The sequence below is a fragment of the Cuculus canorus genome, chromosome 1 (assembly GCF_017976375.1).
Source record: "Cuculus canorus isolate bCucCan1 chromosome 1, bCucCan1.pri, whole genome shotgun sequence".
NCBI lineage: Eukaryota > Metazoa > Chordata > Aves > Cuculiformes > Cuculidae > Cuculus > Cuculus canorus.
In genome coordinates this window covers 203,885,024-203,906,320 of record NC_071401.1, presented here as the reverse complement: position 1 = coordinate 203,906,320, position 21,297 = coordinate 203,885,024, and the positions used below count along the sequence as shown (strand labels likewise).

At 46.0% G+C, this 21,297-nt stretch overlaps 1 protein-coding gene across 1 annotated transcript in view; it reads left to right on the top strand.

Annotated features, from left to right (window-relative positions):
- Nucleotides 1-13,024: 13,024 nt before the first annotated feature.
- The window catches only part of LOC104066501 (store-operated calcium entry regulator STIMATE), a 36,682-nt gene continuing 28,409 nt past the window's right edge, over nucleotides 13,025-21,297 (top strand). The window contains exon 1 of the mRNA XM_054056632.1: nucleotides 13,025-13,199. Coding sequence (XP_053912607.1) covers nucleotides 13,091-13,199 — 109 coding nt within the window. The 5' untranslated portion in view covers nucleotides 13,025-13,090. The remainder of the gene's footprint in view (nucleotides 13,200-21,297) is intronic.

Here is a 21,297-nt window from a genome sequence, read left to right as displayed (position 1 = left end):
TGACCGAGGCTCCCTCCGAAGAGTAGAAGTAGCCACCACCCTTACTCTGAAAGCCTTGCCATTTCCCACCCCATGAGAGATCGTGGCCATCTAATATTAGATGGCTCATTGTAGCAGAGAATGAAAAGCTACCAAAGGAAGAGGAAGCAGATGAGATGCACAGATATATGAGCTGGAGCAACAATACAAGCTGAAGTTGCAAAGTGGTTTAAGTCCTGTTTTTCACAGTATCAAACCTGGCAAAATACATGTTGGGGGATGGGAAGGGGGTCTGCAGTGCAATCAATGCTTTCAGCAGCTGCTGAAAGGGAACAGATTGGGATTTCCAGACTAAGACAAAGCAAGGTAAAGGCTGTGGCTCTCAACTAGATGTAGCTGTTTAGGAATAAGGTGTCTAGATTTAGTGGAGGGAGATCAAACTGAAAACAAATTGCCTTGTTATTTCAGACAGTGTATTAAGAGGAGGTGAATCTTCTTTAGAGAACTCTGCTTCCTTTTGCAGGCTCTGGAGGGAGCTCAGACAGTTAAAATAGACTAATGATCTGACTTCGGACAGCTGAGATTGACTGAGACAAATCCCACCCTACTGATACTGCGGTCTGAGTGAGAGAATGGTCCTTAAAGGTCTTGGACATCAGAAAAAAACAGACCAAAGGTGCTGCAGGCTCCTTAGGGGCAACAAATAAATGTTTTGAGCTTATAAACATCATTCTTCTTTACTATACCTGCCCCCACCTTAGTTCTCTCTTTTCTTAACTGCATTATTTTCAGCTTTGCTTTGTCACCAAATTTTTCAGCAGAATCAACATATTTTTATCATGATGTATTCTAAGTGATATTACTCTTTTCACAGGGAAATTGGCCTTTCTTTAGCTATTGCTGTACTTCCTCTTTAACTTTCTCTATGTGGATGTTATCTACATCCCTCCAGGAATGCCCTTATGTTCCTTCAACTCCCTCAATGAGAATTGTGGTAGGATTCAACTGATCAAATGCAGCTACCCAGCAATGTTTTCAGTCTGGCATCCATGCTCCCTCAGTAGTCAGTGGAGGGAGATGGACATTTACAGAGGGCAGTTCAGCTCAGGACTGCACAGTGAGAGAGCTCCTTCCTCTCCTTCCAAGCCTAAGCTGATTGTCCACAAGTAAGATTAGGTGAGATGGATCCTTCCTCTAATATCTGTGCATTGTTGATGCAAATATGGGTATCCTATTACCTGCAGGATTTCCCCTTTTCCTACTTCCTCATCTCCTCCTCAATCTTAAGCTACTGTCATGATGTTTCCCATCCAGAACTCATAGTCTTCCCTGGCTGTATTCTGCAGCCTAGCAAATTCTGTTTTTTCTAAGGTTAAATCAAGGTATTTTCATAAACCCCTTCTGACAGTGCCTTGGCTTTTAGAGAGCCCATTCTTCTTCAAGTGATGGATTCCACAATTCCCCTGGAACTGCACCTTTAACTCAGAAAACATGGTTTCTGTACACATTTCTCAAATCTTCTCCCTGGTGCATCTTTCCAAAACTTCATTCCTTGTAGAAGTGCCAAACCCTGCAGCACAGTCTGAAATTCAATTCCAGCATCTGAAAGAGCCACTTGCGTTTAAAATCTTCAGCAGGAACATCAAATGCAAAAGGCTGGCATGAACATTACAATGCCTGTAACAGAGCTGCAGACCTGGAGTAGTCACTGCATTCACAGGCAACCACCCCACTATAGCAGATAAAGGAATTTGTCCAGCTCCATAACAAAGATGCTTTCCCTGGGGTAAAGAACAATCTCTGTTTCTATTTCTGCTCTCCATCTAGTGTTTTTTCACTGTGATCTCAGTCTGAGTCTCAAGTCTGGATATGCTGCTGGCATTAATAAAAACCAGGCAATGCTGTGACTTGGCTGTGCTCCCTAGAGAAAAATCTTTAGATGTTCTGAGTGGTCATTCTGACTGCGACCACCAAGGTTTTGCAAGCCCACCCCGCTCACAGTATGAGCTCTCATCCATCTCATTGCCTGGGCCTTCCTTCATCTCCAGCAGCAACGTAACATCTATTGACTGCAGATGAGGCATCTTGCTCAAGCCATTCACTCAGCCTCTCTGTGGCCAGGAGGATGATGAATTGCCACCAAAACAGACCTCCCATTGACTGGGAGGATTAGTTTGGACCAGATTCAAATTTTAGAGGGCTAAAGATAGGTCACCACAAGTGTCTTGCTCATTGCTGTAGGACAGTGATCAGCAGTAAGCGCAGTCCTAGCTTTAATCAAGGCACTAGGGTTTTTTCCGACTTAAATAGCCTGAATCATTGACTGAGGTTCAAGATAGTTGCAGATGTACCTACTGCCCTTGCCTTGCCGATGAGCGAACAAGCATGATCCTGTTTGTTCTGTGAAAGTTCCTCACAGATGCTATTAAAAAAACCATAGAGATAACATAAAAAATCAAAGCCTTAAAATATAATGAAGTCTGCAACTAACTGTGTGAAGTATTTCAGGCAGTTATGGAAAGCAAGAGCAGGACTGTAGGGTGGGATGCATTTGTGTGATCATCTTCAGTGACTGCTGTCCTGCTCCTTCAAATAATTTTCTCTTCTCCTACTAAAAATGGAAATGCAGTAAAAACCCCTAACTCCTCTGTGATACAGCTCATCTAGACAACTGCCAGGTATTCCAGATAGCTTTGCATTCACACACTGCAGAGCTCAGGAATCGGAGAAAGAAACAGCGTGGTCTGCAAGCTGTGATCCCCAACTGAGCACCGAGGCTCCCCTGTAAGCAGCTTCAAGGATCCTTTCGACCACTCCAGGTACTGAACTCAGATGTGGGATGAGGAGACACAATTTGAGAAAGCCTAGAAAGTCGTCTTTGACTGCATGACTACATATCAAAGACCTTAAGCTGTTAAAAAGCAACATACCCAGTGCCCTGCAGTCACAGTCTCCCCTCCAGTCCTGAAGGAAACAGTGAGTTCAGCATCGGTACATATTTATGTTATAACATTTCTGCGCTAAGAGAAGTTACGTTGACTATTTGTGTCAAGAGTCCAGTGCTTGGGAACTAAAATGTGAAAACATATCTCCAGTAAATGGGTTCATGCAACTAAGATTGTTTTGTATCAGATTTCATCTAGGGATGTAATTTACAGATCTGATCTGATGCCAACTGGAGCCAGGAAAAAGATTTCACTCCAATTCGAAAAACACAGGACTAACCTAAGTAACCTCATCATTGTGTTCATTGCTTTGGAAAAGTACTGGATATCATAATGAAGGGAAAACAATAACAGTAAAGTTATTACTTTAAATAAAGTGCACATTTTAGAGCAGCTTGCTTTAATAACCACCATCAGATTTCAAGTTACCTGTCACAGGAGAAATGAGAAATTCCCTCCTTGATATTTTCTTGGTAACTTTTATTTCTTGTTTAAACAGAGGAAGCCAAATTTCAGATCCCAGCACTCAGTCCTCTAGGAATAACTGGGCCAGGTTAATCCGTTCATCTGCCTTTTAGAACCTTTGCCTCCTATTAATACAGCATAAAGCCAATGTTTTCATCATGGACGATCATGCAACCTGATCCAGTGGAAGATATCCCTGCCCATGGCACAGGGTTTGGAACTAGATGATCTTTAAGGTCCACTCCAACCCAAACCAATCTATGATTTTATGATGATGTGCTGGGCTGGAACTCACAGTATCTGGTTTCCTGGGTAGGATCCTAAGAAAAATAACACAAATCTCATTGCTTTCATTCTTCTCTAACATTTAATGTCCAGTATGGCCTCTCTAGGGCTTCCTGTACTGCTACCAAGAACTTGGTAGTCTCCATACTTGACTTTCATCCTGAAGAAAGGAGGTACATGTTTCGCATCAGAGGCCGTATAGAAGAGTAAGAAATGACAGTTTTAAGACAGTTGATGTTTTGTAGTAGGAGTAGAAACACCGTAGGTTAGCACAGGGGCAGGTTTTATTGAGGTTTCTAGGCTGAAGTCAGCCTTCTTCCTGAATCCTAAGAAGGATTATTTACTGTAATGTTCACAGAATCATCTGGGTTAAAAGACTTTTAAGACAATGAAGTCCAACTGTAAATGTTAACCCTGCCAAGTCAACCACTAAATCATGTCCCTAAGGGCCAGATCTACACATCTTTTAAATACCTCCAGGGATGGAGACCCTACTACTTTTCTGGGCAGCTTCTTCCTTTAATCGTTTTAAATCTAAACATCATTAACAACTCACTTTCTGCACACCCAAGTGTTTTTCTGGAAGGAAACATAACCATCAATCCAAAGAGGGAAACTTAGCCAGAGGATCAGGCAGTCTTCTGAAAGCTGTTTTTGTACCTGTTATGTCATGCTCCTAACCTGTAGTTCTGCCGCTGAGATTGCACCGTAAATGTGAAACAGTCCTCAAGGAGATCATCAGCTTAAAGTTAGGTAGCATTTGCTGTTTTAGAAACATCCCAGGAGAGGTAACTGAGGTCTCTTTCAGGATGACTATCTGCAGCCTGAATCAAAATAGTATCTCTACTGCAGCTGTAAAAAATGCATTAAAGGAAGTAGAAAGGATCTCTTAGCTATAACATTTATAAAACATCAAGGATGACTTGTGAAGGAACCTGTGGTTTTCAAGTGTTAATGGAAGAAAGGCTTGGGAGAGGTGAATATTCTCCAGGTCTCAGCAAATCAGCATTTTACTTCAAGACTTCCAATGAGCAATAGAACTCAGGGGAAAATAATCAAGGTCCTCTCTGGTTCATGTTACATGAGTTTTGTGAATATTTAACATTTCACCGGTTGGGTTGGTCTTCATTTCCTAACTGATCTATTCACATAAATTGTTACCCAGGCAGTCAGATTCCCACATCCAGCAAAAGATCTGAAAGGACTCATCCAGCCCTATGACTATGCAGAGAAAAAGGCTTCATTTTCCCTCAGGAAATCTCAGGTCTAAGACAGAGACAGAAGAGCTGTAAAGAACAAAACTGTATTTGATTTTTTTTTTCTCATTTTATTTTTTTTCCACCTGAGAAGAAGTCTGATCCGTGTAAAGTGGAAGGATGTGGGAGAGGCAGATGGGCAAGTGCTCCTGCCTCAGCATGATCCCTGCCTAAATTAAGTCCAGGTCAGTTCTGCTCTCAGAGGGGGGTGACAAGATAGTTGGTGTAACCACACATCCTGGCGACCACCAGAGATTGGTTGTCAAGCATTTTAGTAGGCATGGTGGTGTTGGGCTGATGATTGGACTGGGTGATAGTAAAGGTCTTTTCCAACCTTAATGATTCTATGATAAGCCAAAATATTGCCAGTAGTACTTCCAAACACGATTAAGGTAGGATCTTCAAAAGAGTAGAATTAGCACACTGCCTGATTGTCTGATAAATAATGATTCATCACATGGAGAAGCTAGAGGTACAGACTAGCTAAAAAATACATGGCAGCCGAGCCATGTATTCTAATTCTTATCCTAATGTCACAAACATTTGCAGACTTTGCTATCTTGGTATCCTTGATCATCATCTAAGGGTGAGGTTTACCTTAGCTGACTTTAGATTCCTACCTCGGAGCAATTGCACCTCTTCTGATGCAGCAGAAAATAGTTTTTTGAGCACTTGATGGGAGTTTGTTTTAAGGTTGTGCACCTGCAGAGCTCCCAGGAGCCATATATTCCCTGCTTATTTATGAGAACACCACAGGCGCAGCAAGAAAAGCCTTCCTCTAGTCAAGAAATCGCCAGTCATCCTCTCAAAGTACAAAATTAAACTGGCTTGATATGATTCATTCCTCTTTTTCACTACCTTATTATACTCTAGGTGCTTATAAATTGATTGTTTGATAATTTGTAATAGTATCTTCCTGTCTACTGGAATAAAGACGGCTGGTCTCTGATTCCCCAGATGCTCATTCCCTTCTCTCTCAGACAAGCACAGCGGTTGCCCTTCCCCAGTCCTCGAAAACCTCCTCACCACCTCCCATGTGATAACCCCCAAGGCCCAGGCTTTGCTCTCCCACTTCACAGCTACTCTTGCATGAGTATCTTTAGGTCCTTGAATATATTCAACTTGCCGCCTCTCATCTTCTAACCCTTTCTTGCCCTGCTCCCTCTCTGCTTCCATTATTTGAAACTAATTTCACTTGTTATCTGAGCACGGCTAATACTTCTTTGAAGAATGAATAAGAGGAGATATTTGCTGTGGTTTCCATTAGTTGGTTTTCCACTCCCTGAGAATTCACAGATTTACTCCATACTTCATTTTCCCCTTGCTTTCATGCATGTACTGAATTGCCTGGATTGGTTCTTGCATTCCTTGTTATTTGAAGCCACTTTGGTGTTCTGTTTTTTCTGATTTTAAGCTTACACAGGTGGTCTGATGTTTAAATTCCATTTTCTTGGGTCTTTATTTTCTCTAATGACTTTTTTATTAATTTCTAGTTCTTGGCAAATTTCTTGCATAACTGCTTACTTGGTTTGCTTTTCTTCACTGTTTTGCCAAATGGTATCAATAATTCTCATCAATGTGTCTGTAAGATTACAAAGATCAATGGATAGATTGACATAAACCAGCATGAACTGATCAACACACTGTGAGCCACTCCAGACATTTATCCCACTAAGGTTAGGGGAAAAGAGAAAGGATCACAAGACTATTCTCTTTTCTGTCATCATACCACTTTTGCTGCTGAGATTGGCTGGAAAGTCATAGAATCATAGAATGCTTTGGGTTGGAAGGCACCTTTCCAGGTCACCTAGACCAACGCCCCTGCACTCAGCAGGGACACTTTCAACTAGATCAGGTTGCTTAGAGCTCCATTCATCCTGGCGTTGAACGTTCCCAGGGATGAGGCATCTACTACCTCCCTGGGCAACCTGTTCCAGTGTTTCACTACCCTCATTGTGAAAAAATTCTTCCTCATATTTAATCTAAATCTACCCTCTCTTAGTTTAAAACCATTATTCCTGCTCATGTCACAACAGGCTTTGCTAAAAAGTCTATCCCCAGCTTTCCTGTAGGCCCACCTTAAGTACCAGAAGATCGCAAAAAGGCCTCCCAAGAGTCTTCTCTTCTCCAGGATAAGCAATCCCAACTCTCTCAGCCCATCCTAGTAGGAGAGGTGTTCCATCTCTCTGATAATTTTTGTGGCCCTTCTCTGGATCTGCTCCAACACCTCCATGCCCTTCTTATGCTGAGAAATCCAGAACTGAGCACAGTAGTCCAGGTGAGGTCTCAGGAGAGCAGAGCGTAGTAGCAGATTCACCTCCATTGACCTGGTCACACTTCTTTTGGTGTGACACGGTTGGCCTTCTGGGCTGCAAGCACACATTGCTGGCTCACGTCCAGCTTTTCATCCGTCGGTATTCCCCAAGTCCTTCTCTTCAGGGCTGCTCTCCACCACCAGTCTCTATTGAAAATGCTGACTGCCTCTCGCTGGTGCACAGCTTTTGAGGCCCTTATCCTGAACAAATAACGGAGCACATTCTCTCACGTCTCTCTGAACTTCCCTGCTCATGAAAGAGCTGTGCATCAACTCAGGATAAAATCCACGACCCCAAAGGAAAATTACCTTAAAGGAAATAATCAGTTGAGCTGTGGCATCTGAGGGCATTTAATCATGATTTGGGTTTAGCTGCCCCCATGGTTGCAGCTGGCATCATTCACAGCCAGACGGACCCTCACTTTGGGAATGGTGCTGGGTGTAAACAGGATCCAGTGCCTCTGTGCATCTGCAGAGAGGGAGAAAAAAAAACAGAGACACAGCTGTAGGGCATCCTAGTTGCCAAAATAATATAGTGGGATTTAGCCAGAACTCCCAGACTCCACCCCAGCTACAGCTGAGCCTTAAAGGCTTTTTGCACAGGTTCAGAAAATCCAAATATTTTGAAGTGCAAATCATGCTTTTGATAAAGCAAAGCTGTGATTTCACGGTGAAGGGTCAAGCTGCAATTGGGACTGAAGGATATCTGCCTCCTCCTGAAATGAGGGCTGAAATCAAGCGGTTTATTGCCCTCTCATGGCCTGTGTGTTTTCACACATGAGGTACTGCGCTCTCTTGTAAATGTATCAACACTTGAAAATAAGGTGTCAGACAACTTTGCACGGCTGAATGCAGCAGCAGGGAGAAATCACTGTCACTTGGGCTAGCAAGTAAAAGGAGGCACAACTGGTTGGGAGAGAAGCTTAGGAAAACTTTCCCCTTGTGCATACAAATGCAATCCACCGATACCATCTCTTACGGATAATTTGCAGGTTACGCATAGAAAATGATACTTTGTTTAGAAATATCCAATCTAGTTTAAATGTCTTTTTTCTTTTAATGTGTGTTCACCAATTGCTGCGCCGCCGTACCTGGGCAAATAGAGTTCAAGGCAATTCCCAGGTGAGAAATAATCATCTAGCAACCAATTCTTGAAAACGGTTCTTTAGCAGCAGCCCAGGAAATTTGAGAAAATGCAAAATGTTAGAGCCTGAGTAAATCTGTGTTAAGGTAAGTATTTGCTTAATAGATGCTTCCACATATAGTGTGTTCAGCTGGCTTTTCTAAGAGTATCAACTTTAATATTTGATTCAGAATTTAATATAAAGGTGGCTGATTGCAAAACACAATCAGATTTACCAACCCAGGGGAATGAACCTTTTTACGAAGCTAACAATTACACATATAAAATCAGCTGAAAATGAGTTTGCAAGATCAAACTTCCAGCTTGCTGACTGAACTTATGATTAAACCGTGATTAAGGTCGGTGAGCTAAATGAAGGTCTATCAACCCAAAATTCAATTCACTAATGAGAAGAGGAGGAACTGTTTCTAATGGGGGGTTATTTCGGTGGTGCGGAGTCAGCATAGTGGTAACAGGAGATGTTTTGGTCTCGGTACGTGAAGGGCATTGAGTTGCTGGAGTATGTCCAGAGAAGGGCAACAAAACTGGTGAAGGGGCTGGAGAGCAAGTCTTATGAGAAGCAGCTGAGGGAACTGGGATTGTGTAGCCTGGGGAAGGGAAGGCTGAGGGGAGACCATATCACCCCCTACAACTACCTGAAAGGAGGTTGTAGCAAGATCGGTGTTTGTCTCTTCTCCCAAGTAACGAGTGACAAGATGAGAGGGAATGGCCTCAAGTTGTGCCCAGTAAGGTTTAGATGGAATATTAGAAAAAAAGTTGTTTACCGAAAGAGTGGTCAAACATTGGAACAGGCTGCCTAGGGAAGCGGTGGAGCCTGCATCCCTGGAAGTGTTCAAAAAGCATGAAGACTTTGAGGCATGGTTTAGTAGGCATGGTAGTGTTGGGCTGAAGGTTGGACTCAGTGATCTTAGAGGTCTTTTCCAACCTTAAAGGTTCTATAATTCTAGCTGAAGGGCTGGGGAAATTCAGAGCAGGCAGCAACAGGCAGCTGCGGGAGAGACAAGCCTCCAGCCATCTGGTCTGGCCAGGGTTAATCTCTGCCCAAACTGCCTGGCACTAACGACACCACCAGGACAGGGGATTCCCAAGACCATGTATAGAACAGTTCCATTCTAGGTTGTAAACAGGACCTACTCAGGAAGCAGGCCAGCTCCCATGATTTTCTGAAGTGCCTCGTAACATTTACCACTGGGTTTAAAGCCAGCGCTAGGAGTCATATGACGTGATGAGATTTGCAGCCTCTTTGGCTTTGTAACTAAATGCAAGCTCCTAAAGTCAGGGAGGAAAACTCAGCCGCATGACTTCTGTGCTCCCTAAAGACGGCCTCAAATATACTGAGATGAGAAAGAAAACGAAACCTACCCTCTGGGGAGGAGGCTGTAAAGGGGGATGGGACCAGTATTAAGCAGAGTAGCAATAAAACAGGTTTCAGCATGCAGTTTGAGATCCTGACTGCACCAGTAGACCCTGTAACATCTCACATCTTGCTATGGACCACAGGAACAGGAGCATAAGGTCATCTGCATTGGAAATTACCTGGGGAGGTGACTGGTCCAACCTTCTGCTTAAAGCAGAGTCAGCTCTGAGAACAGAACAGGATGCTCAAGGTTTAATTGAGTCTTGAAAACCCCCAAAGACAAAGCCTGTCAGCTTCACTGGGCAGCCTGTGTCACTGCTGTCCTGGAGAAACATTTTGCCTTACATCCAGGCAGATCCTCTCTTATTTCAGATGATGCCCATTGTTCCTCGTTCTCCTGTTGCACACCACTGGGAAGCACCTGGCCCTGTCTTCCTAATTCTTCCTCATAGGGATGAGCAGGTTTCTAGGGGCTGTCCCTAAAGCTGTCTCATCTCCAGCTCCCTCAGCCTCTCTAACCATGGCAAGTGCTCCAGTCCTGAACATACTGGAAGCCACAGCACAGCACCTCCAAACGCCCCAGGGCTGACTTGGTGCTCTCCCAGCCCAGCATCATCAAATCTCTGACCAGCACTATCTCCATTCTCTCCTAGCCCAGCACACCCAAAGCCCTGTTGGGATCTTCATGCCATGCCTGCACCACTGACCCTGCTGCCCACTCCCACGGTCCCAGACCAACATCCCCCGAAGCCCTGCTGGGTCAGTTTCATGCCCACCCACCCACGCAGTTCTCAAAAGCCTTGCTGAGACTATCTCCATCTTCCCCAACCCAGTATCCCCATCCACCTGGCATCCCCATCCTCATCCCCATCCCTATCCCCACCATCACCCCACCTCCATCTTCATCTCTGTCCCTGTTCCCACCACCATCCCCAACCCAGCACCCCAAGCTCTGCTGGAACCTTCCACTCCCACCTCCATCTTCACCCTCACAACCACCCCTACCACAGCCATCTCACCACCACCACCTCCATCCTCATCCCCACCTTCATCTTCACCTCTGTCCCTGTCCCTGTTCCCACCACCATCCCCAACCCAGCACCCCAAGCTCTGCTGGGACCTTCTACCCCCACCTCCACCATCACCACTGCCCCTACCACCACCACCACCACTATTCCCACCTCCATTTCCGTCCCCACCACCACCTCCATATTCACCTCTGTTTCCATCCCTCTTCCCACCCCCATTCCTGTCCCCACCTTCATCTACACTTCTGCCTCTGTCCTCATACCCATCCCTATGCCCATCCCTATCCTCATTCCCATTCCATTCCTGCCCCATTCCCACCACAACCCCCAACTTCACCTCTGTCCCCATCCCTGTTCTCATTCCCATCCCTCCCTCTTCATTCCCAGTCCCCACCTCCATCTTCACTTCTGTCTCTGTCCCCATCTCTATGCCCATCCCTGTCCTATCCCCATACCATCTCCAGCTATGCCCCAACTGCCACCTCCGTCTACACCTCTGTCCCCATCCCTGTCCCAACCGTCATCTTCACTTTTGTCTCTGTCTCCATCTCCTCATCCTGATTTCATCTCATCCCCATTCCACCCCATCCTCACTGCCACTGCCATCTTCAACTCTGTCCCCATCCCTATGCCCATCCCTATCCTCATCCCCATCCCATCCCATCCTCATTCAATCCCATCCCTATCCTCATCTCCATTCCCATTTCAACACATCCCCATTCCATCCCTACCTCTATCTCTATGCCCTTTCCATCCCCATCTTCACCCTCGTCCCCATCCTTATCCCCACACTACCCCCATCCTCATCCCCATTCCATCCCATCCTATCCTTATCCCTATCCCTGTTCCATCCCTATGCTCACCCCATCCCCACTCCTACCCCCATCCTCATCCTCACCCCCATTCCATCCCCATCCTCATCACCACCCCCATCCTCACCCCCATTTCAACCCATCCCCATTCCATCCTCATCCTCATCCCCATCCCTATACCCATTCCATCCCCATCCCCACCCCCATTTCAACTCATCCTCATTCCACCCATCCTTATCCCCATCCCTACCCCTATCCCCACCCCCATTTCAACCAATCCCCATTCCATTCCTATCTCCATCCCCACCCCCATTTCAACCAATCCCCATTCCATCCCTATCCGCGTTCCATCCCCACCCCATTCCCACACCCATTTCAACCAATCTCCATTCCATCCTTGTCCCTGTTCCATCCCCATCCCCACCCTCATCCCATCTCCATCCTCATCTTCATCCTCATCCCCATCCCCACCCCCACCCCCATCCCCTCCCAATCTCTATCCCCACTTAAACCCACCTCCATTCCATCCCATCCCTATCTCCATCCCCACTCCTATCCCCACCTCCATTTCAACCAATCCCCATTCCACCCCTATCCTTTTTCCATCCCCACCCCCATCCCCATCCTCATCCCCATCTCCATCCTCATCTTCATCCTCATCCCCATCCCCACCCTCATCCCCAACTCCACCCCCTCCCAATCTCCATCCCCACTCCCATTCCATCCCCACCCCATTCCTATCTCCACCTCCATCCTCATCTCCATCCCCATCTTCATCTCCATCCCCATCCCCATCCCCGTTCCATCCCCGTTCCATCCCCATCCCATCCCCATTACATCCCATCCTTAGCCCCACCCTCATCCTCATCCCCATCCCTGTTCCATCCCCATCCCCGTTCTACTCCCATTACATCCTATCCTTAGCCCTATCCTCATCTCTATCCCCATCCCCATCCCCATCCTCATCTCCATCCCCATCTCCATCTCCATCTCCATGCCCATCCCAATCCCCATCACTGTTCCATCCCCATTCCATCCCCATCCCCATCCCCGTTCTATCCCCATTACATCCCATCCTCATCCCCATCCCCATTCTATCCCCATTACATCCCATCTTTAGCCTTAGCTTTATCCTTAGCCCCATCCTCACCCTCACTCCCATCCCCATCCTCATCCCCACCCTCATCTCCATCCCCACCCTCATCTCCATCCTCACCCCCATCCCCATCCCCACCCCCACCCTCACCCTCATCCCCATCCCCATCCCCACCCTCATCTCCATCCTCACCCCCATCCCCATCCCCACCCCCACCCTCACCCTCATCCCCATCCCCATCCCCACCCTCATCTCGGTCCCCACCCTCACCCTCACCCCCATCCCCACCCCCACCCCCATCCCCACCCCGGCCGGTCCCACCCCTCCCCGCCCCCGGGTGTGGCCGCAGCGGTGGCTGCTCGGGGCGGGCTTTGTGCGCTCGGCCGCTCGGTGCCTCCGCGCTGTGCCCATGGCCGCCCCCCGCCCCGCGCACGGCTGCGGCAGCGGCGCTCTGCTGGGGCGCTTCGGCGTCCTGCTGCAGGCGCTGTTGGCTCTCTGCGCCTTCAGCACCCTCATGCGTGAGTACCGGGGGATGCTCGGCGCGGCGGGGACCCCCCGCCCCTTCTCTGCCTCCTTCCAGCGCTGCTCGGGGGCGTGCGAACCTGTTTATTCCTAACGAGCGTCTCGCTCTGCCTTATCTACCTGTAGGACTTAAAGCAGCGCGGTAGTTTGCGGCTAAAACTAAGCCGGCGGTTAAAGCGCCCGCTGCTTGTTCTTCGAACTCTCCTTTCCAACCTTAATCTGCTGGTAAAGCCCCGCAAACTCGCAGCTGTGATCCGCAGAGGCTCCGCTTGCCTGAGCGATTACGCAGTCACTTAGAAAACTTTAATGAAGGGTCAATGCTAATGGTATTAACTCGGTGATTTACAAGGGAGAAGCTGACAAAAGCGGGGTGGGTGTCAGAGGCAGCGCCGCTCGCTTCGAGCGATAGCGCCTTTAATTGAATTGTGATGTTGTTTTGTTTGACTTCACGGTGGAAGCGAAGTTTTAGAGGCCGGAGGAGGGAGGTGGCGGGGAGAATGTGTTTCACTGATGACTGCCAAGGGATGGGACGGAGAGAAAGCAGCTGAGTAAATGATGGGGAACACTGAGAGTGAAAGACTTGAGAAAAAATTACTGTTGCTTTGTGCTGTAGCTGCATTTTACTCAGAGCGACGTGTGCGTTGCTCCTCTCTTCGGTTAAGTGGTTTAACACACTTCGAATAACATGCCAGAACTCAATCTGTTTTCATTGCCGTGATGGTGAACTAAAACTTCAAGTTTTCTGGCTGAGGAGCTGCAGATTTTTCAGGCTCGCTTTGGCTTTTGGAAACTGCTTTCGAAGGCTCCAGCACTACAGTCAAGGTCAAGCTGCCAGGGAAAACTGCGACAAGTTCTCCCTGCGATATCCCATAGCTTTTTTCCAGCTGGAGTTGCCCAGTTGCGACGCGTCACCTCTTGTGTTTCACCAAATATTGACAGCAAGAAGAGATTAATTTGGTGTTTCTATTCCCTTTAGTGATTTGTGTACGGGTTAATTGGCCCGTAAACTCCATGAGGTGTCCCGTAAAAACAAGGATATCAGTTAATCATATCAAAATACTCCTATAGATGAAAGCTTTGTAACTCCTGCTGTCAAATCATCAGCCGTGGGCTAACTGTTGTCCTCCCCCTGGTGCAAGGGCTAATATTTCCTTGAACATTAACAACCTCTTGGTTAATGAAGAGAAACTGAAAGCTGATCCTGTGTGGTTTCGTTGTGAATCGGCTCAGTGACTAAAGCTGTGGAGGTAACTGCTGGCTGGGATCCCCGAAGCAGATGTGTTTACAGCCCTGGGATCTCAACCGCAGCACCTCCTCTGGCTGCAGCTGGGCTGGTGGTCTCTTAATTCACCCCAGCTGCTCCTTATCTGTGCCACATTCGCATATTCCCAACTGGAGGCTTTCTCAGATCTGCTGGTGGGGCTGTTTCTACCTTCTAACTCATGATAGTTGTAGTGGGCTTACCAACAACTTTATTTTAGGTGGTAACTTGCTTTGAAGCATCTTTTGGGCTCTTCGTGTGGCCAGTTGAGTCGGCAGCCTCTGGAGGAGGAAAAGGTTCCAGCGTCTGGGATGTCAGGGAACCTTTTGAGCTGGTGGTGATGTGTGTGTGGTCAAAAAGCTTCCTGGGAACCATGATTTACATCTTCATTCCATCCAGTCCAGTGTAAGGTTGGGCAGTCCCAGCTGGATGACTACATCTTGGGTCGTTGCTGTCACCGAATTCAGCATCAGCCCTTCTTTGATACTTCTTCAGTACTGTGACACTCCTGGGTGTATATTTCTGTTGTTTGTACGTCTGTGATTCCTGCTTTAATGGGATGTTAGAGGCCAACTTGCTCCGTCTTACAGGTCAGCGGGTTGAAATTCAGTTCCTATCTGAATCCAAGCCAATGCCTTTTGCATTCCTTCTACTTTAAAGTATCAATTCAGCTTAGCTGTAGGGGCATCTGAATTTGAGTAGATAAGATTTCTAAATAGTGCATATGTTGTTCAGAGCACTTGAAAATGTCTAGAGGAACTAGGACTCACAATAACGTGGTGTTCTGCAAAGTTTTGCAGGTGGAGTGGGCTGTGCTCCCCGAGAATATTCATACACAGTGTGGGTCCCATGTGTGGCCCATGGCAGTAAGGACAGATTGATGTGCTATCAGCACCATTCACGCCTTTGAACTTGGGTCTCTTGAGGCTGCGGAATGACTGTCTCCTGCCTAACCTGCTAGGAGAACCCAGGGGAGGAGGAAGTCAGTCTTATATGGTTGTCTGAACTGATGCTGTGTCTAGTGTGTGTCTGGGTTGTAGGAAGCACAGTTCATGTGCAGTCCTGGAGGAGAATATTGTGGCAAAATGATGCTCTCACTTATGTTTTGAAGTTTTATTCCAACAGTCCGCTAGGTTTCTTGAGGCCAGTTTAGTCTGTTGCAAAGGCTACTGAAAAGGTCAATTTAGAGCAGAAGTTCTTGGGTAGCAGAGGGAATACTTGTTTCTCGGTAATATGAGTGGGTTGGTTGCTCCCCGTTGCTGTGGGGCATGTGAAATGAGTCCTTCATGTGGTGAAAACAGGACCTAGAAGTGATGCCCAGACTTATTAGGGGATGGGGAAAGCTTTTTAGTGGGGTTATATTATTCTGATTAACTACAGTTAACAATAGTGATGACAGAGCTTCTTTGGTCCTACAGACACTCTTGCTTTGCTAGAAAAAAGGCCTTTAAGGTTGTAGTCGAGCCTAATTACAATATGCTCTGGGGCTTTTGCTCTGGTTGTAACTTTGCCCCATTTGGTAATGAAATTTAAGTGAGTCGTTATCCTTTCTGCTTGCCTGTGGTGAATTTGGAGGCACTTCAGTTGTAAGGGCACTTGCCAAGTAAGTGTCGTAGTGAGTGTCCTTGCTAAGAACTAAGGCACAAACGCTTGAAAGAAGAGGCAGTAAAGTCTAGCAGCCAAGTGTGTAGCAATCCAGTTACCCGTGCAAGAACTTGAGATCATGACGTGAAGGAGTGTGGGTAATTGCGCAATCCTATCTGAAGCAGTTTTTCATGTTTTGCCTTCGTCATCGCTCAGCTGAGTGGAGAAGGCATGTTGTGGTTATCTCAGCTGTAGATGCTGGGTGTGATTTGGGGGTTGAGTCCTTGGAGTTGCTGCTATTTGTGCAAACATTTTTTCTTTTAGAGGGGAGGGCTGTAGACTAGCAAAAAGTCATCCAGATTTGCACTCTGAACAGCAAAACCCTTGGAAATGAAAGGAGACCTTATGTAGACATTTTAGCTATACTATAGCTGCTGCCTTTTATTAACTGGAGTACAAGAGAAACAGATTTTTGGATGTTTTTCTCTACTGTGAATGGAAAAGTTTTCCTTGGAGCTAGTGTACTTGTTTTCTACCCTACCACAAACTGCATGAACTTCTACCACAAACATCTAAGAGCATTTCTCTTTCAATTTCCTCTCTTCCTGAAACTGGCTTGGTAGCCCTCTGAGCTCCTGAATGAGGTTTAGTTGCACTTGTGCTGCGATTGTCAAAATAGACTTAACTCTTTTGAAGGCAGCTTCATAGCCCTCTTTGCACGGGGAAACCTGGTTTTCAGCTTCTGAAAATGTCCTGATCCTGCCTAATACGACAGCAGTGTCCCTTTACATCCTTTTGCACATCACTGCTGGATGCATTCATCTAGTACATCTTGTCTTGAGCTTAGCCTGAGAAGGCAGAGAGCTGTTTGTGATGGGGCTCCTGGTGCTGAACCCCCAGGTAGGGCGTGGTGATGGTTTATACTCTGTTCCAAGCAGCTTGTTTTGAGGCAGGACCACAGGACAGGAGTTTGCCAGACTGACTGTGAAAGAAGCAGTGGCTGTTGACTGTGGTGGAATATTCCCAGTAAAGAATAGAAATATTGCGCCACTGCTGGTGTCTTCCTGGTCCCCATAGATTTCCAAGCTCCATGTGCGGTTTTCTCCAGGGTGGTGACAATTGGCTAGTGGAAATGGGAAACTGCATCCTAGTGTATGGAAGCACTTGAGAAGGATTGGTGGAAGCTGTGGTACTCATCTGCCTAAGATGAATAACCTTAAGCAACCTTTTGTGAGTTCTTAGTAAGCCTTGCAGCAATAGAACAGTGGCTTTAAACTAAAGGAGGGTGGTTTAAGACTAGATATTGGGAAGAAATTTTTTATGATAAGAGTGGTGAAACACTGGAACGGGTTGCCGAGAGAGATGATGGATGCCCCATCCCTAGAAACGTTCAAGATCGGATTCGGGCTATGAGCAACCCAACTGAATTGAGGATTTTTCTGTTCACTGCAGGGGAGTTGGACTAGATGACCTTTAAAGGTCCCTTCCAGCCCAAACCATTCAGTGATCCTGCCCCAGTGCTAAATTCAGTCCTGTTGCTATACATACTTTGAATTGCAGCACTGTTTCAGTGCTTCAGAATTATCCTGAGTGCTTCCTATGTAGTGGTTTGGCTTTTACCCTGAAAATCTCTCATAAGGATGTTTGGAAATAGGAGTGCATGTCAGGAAAGAGAAGAAATAAATGCTAGATCACTTGATCTGTCCAGACTTCCATCCTGTTTTGAAATAAATTTGCTCAGGACATGAGAGCACTGTATGCTCACTGTGCCCCAGCTTTGCTGATTTGCTTCCTCTAATAGAGATGCGTAACTGTGTGTGATTCTGATTATTCACACATGTACTTTTAAATGGGAACTTCACAACCGCAGATGCTTTTCCTTCTAGTGGAAAACAAACCCACAAAAGTTAGCTCTGTGTCAGGAGGTGTGAAGCACAGGGCTTTGTGAACTGTGGTAGTCAATTTGCATGTAGGTTTGTGGGCTAAGCAAGAAGCTGCATATGGCGGAACTCTCAAGACATGTTCCTTCTGCTTCAATACATCTGAAAACTGTCTGAGCTTGGAAACGTAAGTTGTGCTTTGTAAGGTGGAAGATCTGCACAGTGCTTGATGTGCTTTATTAAGCTGAATGTGGCTTTCTGCAAAGCTTTTTGAATTTCAGCTCTTGATTAAGTTGACCTCTTCTTGGAAGTCACCTTTTGAACAGCTAAACCAAGCTGTGAAAGCTGTATGCTAAGTGAGGACTGTGAGGTTCCTGGTTTCTGAAGGAACAAATGGGTTAGGTGAGCTGAGGAATGAGCTGGCAAACTAGAACTGCATGAAAAATTACCTGTTAAAAAAGGGCTGTGGAGCAGCTTGCTGAATTGGTTCTGCAAAATGTGGTGGACAGTTGATATTATAGCTGACCTTTAATTCTGTACAAGAAACTTTTACAGGGTAAAGAGTTTTCTGTAGTTAAGAGATGGAACAAGTAAAGCCTTAAGGAGTCTGTTAAATATTCCAGCTGCTTTTTTAACAGCATTTGTGAGACAACTGTATGGCAGACAGACTTTAATGATAACAAGCCCAGCTGTGTCACCTCATTCTTGAAGTATGTTCTCTTCATGATCTTGGAACTTTTGGTGTGAAGATACAGCATTCCCTATTTAAAACCCACTTTTCAAGGAACTCACTTGAAATGTAGTGATGGCAAGAGTCACTATCCTCCCTCAGGACAGAGTTAAATAAAACACTCTGAGTTTGATCTGGAGCCCAGTCCAGATCTCCTGTAAGACCTATTATGTCATTGCATAATAAGCCCTGTTGTCAATAACAAGTATCGGTCATGATTTGCATATCTCAAAGCTGTGGTTTTATGACCACCTGGCACTTGGCTATAATGACAGATGTAAAAATCTGCATAGAAAAGAGACGCACAGGGTAGAGCTTAAAACTGAGAACCACGGTGAAGTACTGTGTGGCCTTCATTTGGGCAGTTAGCAATCCCCAGATGGAAGAATACTCCAGCTGAGATTCTGGGCATGTGTCTGTAGAGGGGACGATGGAGAAGTGGTGCTGTTCTGTGGGTTCTGGAGCTTACCATGCTCTGGACCTGCAGATGATTCTGGATTTGTGTAGGGCGTAGGAATAGATGGACTAAATATCAGGAACTACACAAGAGAAAGAGGAGAAGCAGGTGAGATTTCAGGGAGGAACAGTGTCCAAGTCTTTTTTTTGTTCTGTTAGGAAAATGCAGAACTATTTCTTGTGGTCCTCCTCCTCAGCCTGGGAGCTCCGCTGCACAGCGCAAAGGCTCCTCTTGCAAGTCAGACTGCTCTAACATGGTATAAACCCTTCTTATCTGAAAGGTGCTGTAGAGTAGCCCAGCAATAATTGGATATCTTTGTTAGGAGTTAGTTCAATTTATATACTTCCCTGCTGCCCCATGTCTTGCAGACCCAGAGATAACCTAGAACATATCCTTGATTCCTGTCCCATCCCTAAACTATCCCCTCTGCTACTTTTGATACAGGCGCTTAACATGCTTTGAAGCATTGGTACAGGGGTATCTGGGAGGAAATGACTAAAGAAATACATCTAATGCTGACTGGAGGATATAAGTCAGTAGCAACCCATCTCCTTAAACCATCAATAAGACTGTTGCTGCTCCCTGAACTGGTGGAAGGTATGTTTTAAGCCTTTCCAGCTTGGGTGTTCACCTACCTCACAAGTAGCGTGTTGGCTACTGTCTGCAAACAGTGGCTGCTGCTTCCTCCCATTGTGCCACGGGTCGAGCTGTCTGAGTAGCTGCATGGACAGGCTAAGAATAGCGCATCCCCCGGGGTTTTGGTCTCTGCATCCTGCATATTGGCTTCTTTCCTGCCTGGGTCTTGGAAAAAGCCTGGGAAAGGGTGTGTGCTTCAAAGCAGGTTGAAATGTGTTATTAGAGACTATAGTGCCTATAAATAACATGGTGGATGGTAGGAGAAGAGTTTGTTTCCTCCGTGGTACAGTAGCTCCAAGTCCTCATCTGCAGAGGCCAGAAACAAAGTCCCGTCTCTCTTGCTAGTGCAATTTTGCTCCAGACTTAGGCTCTTCTTTAAGAAGCAGGTGACAGTGTAACCAGTTCTGGGCATTGTAGCCTTTATTTTTGGTGGACCATTCACAAATTAAGTGCATTAACGCTGCAGCACTTTCTCTGAGTGCTTCTAATGTTCGTTTTCAGTATTCCTAGCCTGGAGCCTTCCACTGAGCTGATGGGGTCAGGCTTCCATCTCCTGTAAATAAAAGTCCTAAAAGCTTTAAGTCAAGGTCTCCCTTCAGACCTCGACTTTTGAATCCCTAAGTTGATGGCAGTGAGATTTATAAAGGAGATGGTCTGATTGTCACCCAGATATATTTAAACTTCTATTGAGATGGCTTTCAGCCTTTGATTTTGTGGAAACTTTAACTAGGAGTCTTTCGCTAATCAGCAACTGGTTACTGCAGCTAATTCTGCCAGGATTAAAGTTATTATTTCTAAAAAGGGTAAAAGGCACCTGTGCTGATGCACACCCTGGCATTGGAGCTGTCTGAATGCAGTGTAGGGTGTATGGGGGATGCAGGAAGGACACTGCATGTGGGAGGACCCCACCATGGATGGGATGAGGAACAGCAAGGGGGAATTGGGTGGTTGCTGCTGTCATTTGTCTTAATTGATTATACAAATTATCTGATTATCATAAAAGCGAAAGTAGAGTATGGGACAGCATTGCTGCAGATTGAGGTAATTTCAGGATGTCTAGGGCAGGCAAAGCTGTCCCTTTTCTACTGCATCAAGAAAATGCCATAATAAATACCTACTTTTTATTACCTTAAAAAAAAAAAGTGAGGATGGCTGTCATTGAGCTTTTATATTAGAGTTTTCTCACTATTTATGGATTTGTGATGAAAGACTCACCTCCCAAACACTTTATTTTACTTTGATTTTACATTTCACAGGTTCTTATTCAGATGTCTAACTTCCACCCAACCTGGTGATCCTTGGGGAATTCCAAGTGTGTATGATCTTTATTGTCCTTGACTGAAGAGGAAGGGCCTGGCAATGTCACATTTCCTGCCCTGCCCTTTTTCTCAGTCAGGGCAGGGTATGTCTCTCAAATTGTCACTCATCTTCCTTCCCTTTTGTTTGTGTTCATGGCTCTTTATCTGCAGTAACCACAGCCCAGTGGAGAGTGAGTCATAATTCAAGAGGACACCAATTCAAGAAGGCAGGCTGTTCATCTCCACGA